Source organism: Frieseomelitta varia, unplaced genomic scaffold (genome assembly GCF_011392965.1).
Source record: "Frieseomelitta varia isolate USP_RPSP 00005682 unplaced genomic scaffold, Fvar_1.2 scaffold_480, whole genome shotgun sequence".
Taxonomy (NCBI): domain Eukaryota; kingdom Metazoa; phylum Arthropoda; class Insecta; order Hymenoptera; family Apidae; genus Frieseomelitta; species Frieseomelitta varia.
In genome coordinates this window covers 1-10,359 of record NW_025110235.1, presented here as the reverse complement: position 1 = coordinate 10,359, position 10,359 = coordinate 1, and the positions used below count along the sequence as shown (strand labels likewise).

Sequence of the window (10,359 nt, the reverse complement as noted above, 5' to 3'; positions counted from 1 at the left end):
GTTGCAATATTCTAAATCGCGACAACTTCTAAGAATCAACAATGTCAATCTCTAAAAATATTCTATAAAAAATTCTACATCTATTCCCTTAACAATAATCACCCCGTGAATATTCAAAGTTATTAGCGACAAGAGTCCCGAAAATTCACAGATGTTGCAATATTCTAAATCGCGACAACTTCTAAGAATCAACAATGTCAATCTCTAAAAATATTCTATAAAAAATTCTACGTCTACTCCCCCAGTCCTCCCAACAATAATAACCCCGTGAATATCCACCTACTCTCGAATAGTTGCAAACGCAAGAATCAAGTACCCAAAGCAACCCCCAGCGAACGCAAGAACAGAGACATCAACGTGATTCTTACGATTGGCTGCCTTCTTCACGTCGCTCCTCGAGATATAACCGAACTCCGGTGGCGATCCAGGCTTCAACGCGTCCTCTTGCGTCCTCGAGCCAGCTTCCCTCTGCGCTTTAACACTCAGCGAGTCGATCTTCCTCGTTCGACTGTCATCCCTTAGCTGCGTCATCGACGTTTGCCTCTTGACGACAGGTGGCCCAGTGTCGAACTCCAGCGGCGAGACCACGTGCTCCTGTCTAACCGGAGCGCTGGACGACCTCGGTCCTTTGGCCGAAGGTGGTTGAACCTTCCTGTACCTCGGCTCCTCCGTGTCACTGTCCGCCGGCGCCCATTTCGGCTTGATCCTCGTGTCGATGTCGCTCTCGTAATCCGACTCACGAAATGAACCCTGAACGAACTTTGTAGGCGTTGGCACTTTGAACGTGGACTTGTGTCGTTGGGCTCCAGTCGCCGACGTTTCGAAGCTCTTGAAATCGGCGGATGGTTTCTGATCGCCGAATTTGATCACGCGGCTGGTCTGTTCCACCGTGACGATTCTTCTGCTGTTCTCCGTCGACTCGTCCATCCTCACTGTTTTCTTCGTTTCTGTGCCGATCGCGTTGTGGAAGGGAACGCCGGATCGAGCCTCGTAGTAGGTCGGCTGAGGAGGTGCATAGGCGATCTCTGGCGGAGTGCCGGGTAGGAGAACGGTCTTCTGTTTGGTCGGCGTGGCCGCCGAGATTCTCTGCTGCTTCGGCGAGATCTCCTCGGCCAGCGGCGCCCGAGGCTCCTTCGGTTTGCCTATCGGTAGAAAACAGTTTCCCGGGTGACCTCGATCGTGAGACGTCGTGACGAAAAGCGGAGAGAGGGGTGTCGCGCGCCATCGGCGACGTCGGTTTCACGCGTCGTTGAGTCATTTTTCGAACGAGCTTCCTTTATTCCCCGTGGCCTCGTCCCACTCGTTGTGGACTCGTTTCATTTTCGTTTTCTTTGAGTGAACCGTGATTGCGTAATGTATCGCGACGAGTATCAGTAGTGAAACGAGGGTGAAACCAGCGTGAAGAGAGACAGTGAAGAAGAGAACAGACGGAGAAGAAGTAGTTGTAGTAGTAGTAGTAGTAGAAGAAAAAGAAATACAAGAAGAAGAAGAAGAAGAAGAAGAAGAAGTAGGTGAAGATGGTTAGCCACGAAGATGGATGGAGAAAGATTCGGTGAAAAAGCGGGGGCAACACAAGTACGTACTTCGAGTGGCCGAGAAGAAAAGAGAGAAGCAAGCGAAGCAGGAAGAGAGGAGAACTTGTCTTGCGAGGTAAACAACGAGAAGGGAAGAAAGCTTGCCAGGAGGACTACTTGTTGTAAGCTGGAAAAAAGTCGTAAAAGAGTGAGAGATCCATCGACACCTGGCCAGTTTGAGTTTCTTTTTTCTTTTTCTTTTATTTTCTTTGTTCTACTGGCGCTGTTGGAAAGCAATTCATATTTTCACAATGACATTTCCCGTAACCAACGTTTGCACAGTATGACAATCCAACGTAGAATAAAATGTATGTATGTATAATAATAACGCAATTAAGCTGCATCTACCTGATACGATAAAATAAATTTTGGCACTTGTTGCTGGTACCTTGTTTATGAAATTATAATTGTCACAGCTTTATTTATAATTGCACATCTTTCGTTAATAAACATAGAATAAAGTCTAACGAAAGAAAAGAATAAATTATAATGTTCTATAATATAATATTCTATATAATAATAATATTCTAATAAAATATAACAGAATGAAATAAATTCAAGAACTTATTTTAGAACTTGTTATTATGAAACTACGATTATTCCTTTTATTCGAAATTTCCAGAAATCAAGATAGTCCTTCATTTTCCTTTACAAATAAACTCATAATTTTTGCATGTAGTATATTTAGCGAACATCGAGAATAATTGAAGAGAAACATTCTAGATCTACGGCAGTGGAAGATTAATTTAGCAAAAAATTCAAAAAAAAAGAAAGATTAACGAAAAATGTCACAAGAGTCATAATTTTATCTAAGGATAATAAATACATTGTGCTAATTTTGCTGTAAATGTAATCAAATTGTGTGAAGAAACTAGCCTGTGCTACGTAGACGCAGCTTTATCTCGCGTTTTTCAGGAGAAAAAAAAAGAAAACATAATGTACAATTTCTAATCATATACTTGTACAGTGAATGTATCGATCAAGTTGTCTACATTAGGATTTATAAATACCTGGACCAGCGAGCTTCACGGATCTGAAAGTCTGGTCGTCGCTTTCGTAGCCCCGCGGTTTCCAAAGGGGTGGTATTCTGCCGTCGTAGTCGCTCTCGTAGTCGCTTTCACGAAATTCGCCCTTCACGAATTTAGAAGGACTCGGAGAGGGTGGCAGGATCTTCTTCGTTGTCTCCAACTTCTTCTGCGACTGATCTGTGGTATAAATTGTTTCCTGGGAAAGAAATTGAAGCCACTTTAAAAATCATTATATCAATCGTGTGACGGAGTATATATACACAACACTTCTAACAACCAATGCTAACAAAAAACACAAAAACACACGGTTAGTTTTCAAAATCAAACGCAAAACATGTACAAGTTTGATGATAATTTTCTATTTTCTGTTTTGTGTGTTCACGTCGAGTAATATGAACGTTTGATACATGAAATCGATCAAATCTGTGTCTGAATTAAATGAACGTTCAAGACTCAGAGAATTTCAAGTTAAATACACAGAACGTTCAGCTTTGAGACTCAGAGTTGTATATTTGAACTCTATTCTCTATTCTCTATTCTGCTATAGTCTCTATTTTTAATATTATAATATTATATAATATTATATAATATCTGCTATATAAATTATATTATATAATATCTGCTATATTCTCTATTCTGCTATATTCTCTATTTTTAATATTTCATCGAACTCTGCGCTCTGACGTAGTAAATCTTCAACTTGCACATTTAATTTTCGTACATTATTTTTTTTTTCTAACAACAATCTTTCGAAACATCTATCAATTCGCTACTGAAAAGCAACAATCTATATTACACTCAGTTCTCTCAAAACACAAAATCTGCAACAACATTGTTAAAAAATCGTCACAATCGGCACAAGTGTTATCTCAACGCAAACGCTGCAAGAAGACGTTTGTTAGAAGCATCATCTCCTCGCTCGATGAAACAAAGAAGGATATTTTCGTTCATCATCCTGCTCTCTGTACATCTCTATACAAATCAAGCAACTGAAAGCACACATCTCGAACCTTCGTGGAACTGAATCTCGACGGGGAAGACGCGGAAGACGCGTAGCTCTTTTCAACGAACGAGCTACGTTGCTGAACGCTGGCTGGCTGAACCGGCTGCTTCGATGGAGCAGGCGACGCGACGAACGATTCTTTCTTCAGTTGCTGCTGCCGACTGTCGTAACACTTGCTCTCGAAGTATTCCGATCGGCTCTCCTGATACGAGGTGCGCGACTCCGCGTGAGAGGTCACCGACGACGAGGACTCGTGCTTTCCGAAGCTTTTCTGCATCGACTGAGCCGAACTTCTCTGCTGGAACGGCTCGTCGGTGTCCGCCATGTATCCGCTCTCCTGCTGGAACGTCTTCACCTTGAATTTAGGAGACTCTGGCTTCCTGGCTGGTGGACTTCTCGGCGTTGGACTCTTCGCGGCTGGTTGAACGTAGATTGGAGGAGAGCCAGGCTTCAGCTCGATCTGCGGTGGAGGCTGAACCGTTTGATGCTTCTGCTGTTCCTTTATCTCCTTCTCGTGCCTCTTGAACGTCGTCGTTTTCTTGCAAATTTTCTCCTGTTCTTCCTTCGCGATCGTCGGCCTGGGCGGACCGACAGTCGCCGGAGGGACCTCGAACTTTGAAGGGGGCAGCGGTTCAGGCTCCGTGGATCTCGGTCGAACAGGCTGCTTAGGCACCGGTGGCTGAACCCTTCGATAACGTGGCTCCTCGGTGTCGCTCTCGTACGGCCTCCACTTCGCCTTCATTAAACCGTCCACGTCCGACTCGTAATCGCTCTCCTGCGTGAAACTCGCGCCAACTTTCACGAATTTCGTCGGAATCGGAGGAGGTGGTGCTTTCGGCGGTGTCTTTGTCGTCGTTGGGGGAGAAGGTTTGAACGGGAACGGTTCGAGTGGCTCTACAGGTGTCTGTGTTTTGGCTGGAATCGGCGGAGGAGTGACTCGGACGTCTTTGGGGGGTAACGCGGGAGGTTCTTCCCTCTTTGCAGTTGGGATAGTTCTGATACCTCCAGGGGGGATCTTGGCTGGCTGATGATCCAAAGATACCTCGAACGTCTTCTCTATCTTCTCGAGTTTCTTCTCCTTCATCACTGGCGCTGGAATATATCCAATTTCCGGAGGAGGTCCTGGTTCCAGAATAATCTGATCAGTCGGCGTGGTTGGGGTCAGGTGATACAATTGAACGACCGGTCTCTTCGGTGGCTCGACGCTTCTCACGAGACTGGGGGCCTTCAGGTCGTCGGATCCCGCCCATTTCTTCGAATATTTCTCCTCGATCCTCTCCGACGTCTCGGACTTCTTCGTGTCGAGCTCGCTGGTGTACTTCTCGTACAGAGACTTCTCCTCAATTTTGTTCACCACGTGGTCCACTTTGATGGTCTCGGCGTTGTAAATAATCGGCGGCGCCTTGGGCGGAGACGGTGCTCTCTTCGACACCTTTTCCATCGACTCCTGCTTCGAGCTCCACGAACGTCTCTCGGTGGTGCTCGAAGACTCAACGCTAGTCTTCTTAACACCACCTTCGGTCTCCTCCACTTCCCTTCTAATTTCCTTCTGCGTGCTCCTGAAGTCTTCCCCCGGTGTCTGCCATTCCTGCGGAGGCCAGGACTTTCTCGTGGAATCGGCACACTTCTTCGCCCAAGACTTCTCCATGGCCAGCGCGTCTGCCGAAGGCCTGGGCGAGGCTGATCTGAGGATCTCCTGGTGACTCGACGCGGCCGACTGACACCTGTACTCCGAGAGATCGGTGGACACGTGCGACCTGGTTTCAAACTCGGACGAGGACGACAGCGGCCTGGTCGGCGAGGCAGCTCTGAACGAGAACGAGTAGTCCTTCCTCTCGTGGACGTCCTTCTTGACACACGGCTCCTCGATCGTCTCTTTCTTCTCGAGGTCGAAGGGCGGGGGTGGCATGGAGAAGGTCGGCGCAACTCTTGGAGGAGGTTCGCTAACTTTCGGTGAGGGCGTGGGGAAAATCTTCACACCGCCAACGGGCGCTTCTATGGGGGAGAGGGTCTTGTCGAAGGACTCCTGCAGCTGCTTAGCCTTGATCGACACGTCGGGGCGTTTTTTTTTTAACTCGTCGGGCTTCGGCATGTAGCCGATCTCCGGCGGAGGCTCCGGCACCAATTTGAAACCCTCCATCAGTATTTCCGACTTGCTCTCCGTTTTACTCTCCATCTTGCTCTCAATCTTCGACACGTGAAGAGACGAAGAGATTGCCTCCTCCGTTGCTGGTTTCTTCGTTTCTGTCGGTGGTTTGTACGGCTCGTACGGGAAGTCGAACAGCTTGTTGTCCACACCGCGGCCGGCCGCGCTTCCTTGTTCCAGCTTCGTGAATATCTCGTGAACCGCCTTCTTCGTTGCTTGCAGCTCGGGAGGCTTCTGTTCCGGTCTCTTCACTTCTTGGAACGTGGTCGATCTTTCGTAGTTCTTCGTTAATTTTCCAACCTTCACCTCGTGGCCGTCCGCGTCGTCCACCAATTTGATCATCTCCTTCGGACCTCTCGGCGTCGCCTCCGTTTCCCTCGTCATCGACTCGAAGAAACTCAACGCGTCTTTCTTCGCTATCGTCGACGTCTCGACGTTCTCGTTCTCGATTTTCTCCTCGACTACCTTCGGCTCGCTGATTTTTTCTACTCCCGCTGTTTCCCTCAACAGAGTTTTCTCGCCTGTCTTCGGCTCTAACGTGACGCTAGGCGTTTTGTGCTCCAGCTTCATGTGGAACTTCTGCTCGGACTTGGACTGACTTTGGTGAGATTCGACGGTGGACGAGATCGTTTCCGAGCGACTCATCTTGGTTCCTGGTTCCTCGATCTTCTCTACCGTTCTGGTTGTCTCAGCCATGGTGGTGGACGATACTATCGGGGTTGTTTTCAACGGCGGGGCCGGTTGAATTTTCGTCGTTGTCACGCGTTCGGTTGTCGATTGCTTAACCGAGGGAAGCTCGCTCTTCTTCTCGTCGGACTAAATACGAATATCGGACTTTACGCTTTGTTTCGCTTGCGAAGAATTCGCAAACTCGTTACTGACGGTTTTTGTTAGTTCGCGTTTCTTAGTAAATGGAAGTCGGTCCTGTGTTAGATAACGCAGAGAATTAATATGGAACAATGAGGATAAAAGATAGAGACGTCAGATTCAATTAATTCAATTAGTCATTTTAAATTGAGGATTGTCGATTTTGCATTAAAAAATCTTGTAAAAGGAATTGTTAAATCTGGAGTTTCAATTCAATTTTATTGCCGACGTATATAAATTTTGTATCAATGGGTATATTGCAGATGCATTTTATACAGTCGTGGAGAATTGTGAAATATTCAAAATGTAGAATCGTATGATCCTATCCATAATTTAATAATAAAATTAATTCAGAAAGTTCTCATCAAAAAATTGAAATTAATAATTATTCAATTATAAAGTATATAAAATAATATAAATGTACAATTTATGTTGATATAAAATCGTATCGAACATAACTGTGGTCTATTAATAAAGTTAATTTGGAAAATTTTCATCAGAAAATTGAACAACTATTTTAAGTTGGATCTTCTATTAAAAAGTTCAATTTGAAAGTTGTATTAAACTAGGAGATTGAAATTATTTATACATATATATATGTATGTATATAGATTTTGTTATTGCTGGAAATTTGATCGATGTTAACGATTGTTAATAATAGTAGAAAGAAACGATTACCTGAACAACTTTCTTGTCTTGCACGTTCTCGTAGATGACAGTTTTATGGACCTCGACCATGGTGTCTGGCGTTGGCTCGAACACAGCAAAATCGGCTATACTTTGAGCTTCGCCACCGGCATTTGTTGCCCGAACCATGTACTTTCCAGCGTGCTCTTTCTCAGCTAAAATAGTATCACATTATGTTTCTGAAATCCACTGGAAAATAATTTTCTTTTTTTTTCTGATAAATTATCATTGATTTATCGTTTACCTTTGTCGATGAGTAGCATGTAACAGTTTCCCTGCTGCTTGATCCTCAGCTCTGGTGGACGTTCCTTGATTGGAACATCGTCCTTGAACCACGTAACCGTAGGCTCTGGCGTACCTGTGATTTCTACCTCCATATTAACACGATCTCCGCGTTTCACCACTTGAGCTTGCAGTCTCCTTCCAAACACCGGCGGGAATATCGTTTCTGAGATTGATCATCCGTGAATTTTCATTAGATATATTTAAAAACGTATGAAATATTACATCATTGAGAATATTTGAGAATTGTACTAAAGGAATTGCAGATGAAATGAAATTACTAAAAGAAGCTGAGTTGGGAATTAAATGTCAATTCTAAAATTTCTATTTGATCGTTCAAACGTAGGAAAGTTGATATTGTGCTCAATTTGTTGTTCTAATTTTATAAACTAACAAAAAAAAAAAAAAAAAATGGAAGAAAGTAATACGTAGAATTTTTTTAACAAGATTTCTTTCTATTGTTACTTACTTTTCACAACAAGATCAGCAGTGCTACTAGCAGTACCGACTTCGTTACTGGCCGTGCAAGTATACCGTCCGGCGTCTTTGACATTTACGTTCTTCAGTTCCAAACGAACGTGATTGTGCGCGTACGTGATCGTCATCCCGTCCTTCGTCTTTAATTCTTGCCCGTTCTTCGACCAGATGATAGAAGGCTGAGGGAATCCTGTATAAGATTTAGAAAGTGAGATTGAATTCTAATGAATTGAATTTTCAAATTTAATCACAATTAAAATTAATTTCTTTTTAATTCACTTTCATAACTTTGCAATATTAAAAATACTTTTCTCCGTGTAATATAAAATTTTCATTTAATATAATAATAAAATAATATAAATAATAACATAATAAATATATATTAAATATAATTCATTTTCTAGTATAAAATTGCGAGATCGACTGAAGTAAAAAAAAGTAAACGTTGAATTATCGCAATGTTGGCGTGATATTATATAATATCGAATATCATCAGAAGTAACAATCACAATTTTCAAGAAGCAGAATATTCTGCCTGCCAAAATCAACTGTCAAACATTTTGTTCCACTTCGTAAGGTACACGAAGTGTACCATTTTACATATTCAGATTTACAAAGACAGACTTCGTCTTTTATCACCCCCATTCCTCCAAAGTTACTAATAATTTCACGCTCGAACGAGAAAGGAAAATATATACTGCTTGCCAGAATCAACTCATTCCGTTGCATATACTTCAAACGTATTTCCAATTATCTTACCATCAATGATCCCCTCGAGGATGATATCTGTACCCTGATCTACGATCATCCCTGTGATGGGTGAAACGAATCTCGGTGCCGTGGATTTTCTAGTTGGTCTCGAAATTTGTGCCGACTTCATGTCACGTTTGATTCCTTCCTCATCTTGGGACACTACTACCGTCTTTTCTTGACGAATCTCGCCTGGTTGGTCTTGAACGATCTTCTCATGTTCTTCCACTCTATAGGACTGTAAAAACGAAGATTAATTGAATGATTAATTTCTTTTTTTTTTCTTTTTTTGGTTAAAAGGATCTATGTATTCTAGCGGATTAATAGATAAAAATTTATCTATAAGATCCAATCTGTCTATCAATCTATAAAAATTGTGAAAAAAAAATTGAATGATTAATTCTTTTTTGTTAAAAAGATCTACATGTTGAAAGTAGGAAATTACCAGACAGTAGGAAATTCAATGCAAACAAATTGAATCAATCTCAAATTAGGTAAATTCTATTCTATTCTTGAATTACGCGTAAATTATGTATCCCTGTTTCCTATCAAAAATATTTCTATCCTTAGGATTTTCAACAGTGCGTTCAATTTATTAAAATTTCTTTTTACTGTCAAACTCATTTAATCTTCAAATGTTGCTAATTTTTCCATTAAATTCTCAATTAGTTTTCAACCCTTTCTATCAAAACAAATTTCATTTCCGACCAATCCAATCAGCAAACTAATTCATTCTTCCAATAGTTTATTCATGCTACTAAAATTTCTCTCACTATCAAACCTTCATAATCTCCAATTTACCCACGAATCATTACTCGTTTCGATTAAACGTTTTTGGCTTTTAATTTTCCACTTTCGATGAATATATCGCTCAAATATAGTAATTTTATACGGTTCGAAACCGTGCTAAGTTTAAAAAAACTTAAAATACAGAAACAGTGCGATGAGGAAATTCATACTATATACGTTTCTGTAGTATTTGCCGTTTAAAGAAACGGAAGTCAAATGTTATTAAACATTGTAATTATTTTGTAAATAGGTACAAATAATAAAGGGAAATTAAAAAAAAATATAAGATTATCCAAGTTTATTAAGTCGTGTTATATGAAAATCGCGCTATATAGAGTAATTTTTGCACCATATTTTTAGAATGCCACGTTATAAGAGAGTTGAATCCAATGAAAAATATTAAAAATCTTTCTCATAATTCAATTAAACCACTAAACGTTCAATTCACGATTAAATTCTAGAATCAATGTATTAAAAATTTTCCCAACAATTCAGTTAAATTACTAAATATTCTGCCATAGTGTAGATTTCCTTTCAATTCGTGATTAAACTCTAGAATCAATGTATCAAAAATTTTCCCAACAATTCAATTAAATTACTAAATATTTTGCCATAGTGTAGATTTCCTTTCAATTCGTGATTAAACTCTAGAATCAATGTATCAAAAATTTTCCCAACAATTCAATTAAATTACTAAATATTCTGCCATAGTGTAGATTTCCGTTCAATTCGCGATTAAACTCTAGAATCAATGTA

General features: G+C 41.4%; 1 protein-coding gene across 1 annotated transcript in view; it reads right to left on the bottom strand.

Annotated features, from left to right (window-relative positions):
- LOC122532900 (microtubule-associated protein futsch-like) overlaps positions 1–8,194 on the bottom strand; it is a 13,836-nt gene extending 5,642 nt beyond the window's left edge. The window contains exons 1-6 of the mRNA XM_043662083.1: positions 8,053–8,194; positions 7,550–7,753; positions 7,297–7,460; positions 3,613–6,567; positions 2,585–2,798; positions 369–1,142 (exon numbers count right to left, since the gene is read on the bottom strand). Of these exons, the coding sequence (XP_043518018.1) occupies positions 369–1,142; positions 2,585–2,798; positions 3,613–6,567; positions 7,297–7,460; positions 7,550–7,682 (4,240 nt within the window). The 5' untranslated portion in view covers positions 7,683–7,753; positions 8,053–8,194. The remainder of the gene's footprint in view (positions 1–368; positions 1,143–2,584; positions 2,799–3,612; positions 6,568–7,296; positions 7,461–7,549; positions 7,754–8,052) is intronic.
- Between the last annotated feature and the right edge of the window lie 2,165 nt (positions 8,195–10,359).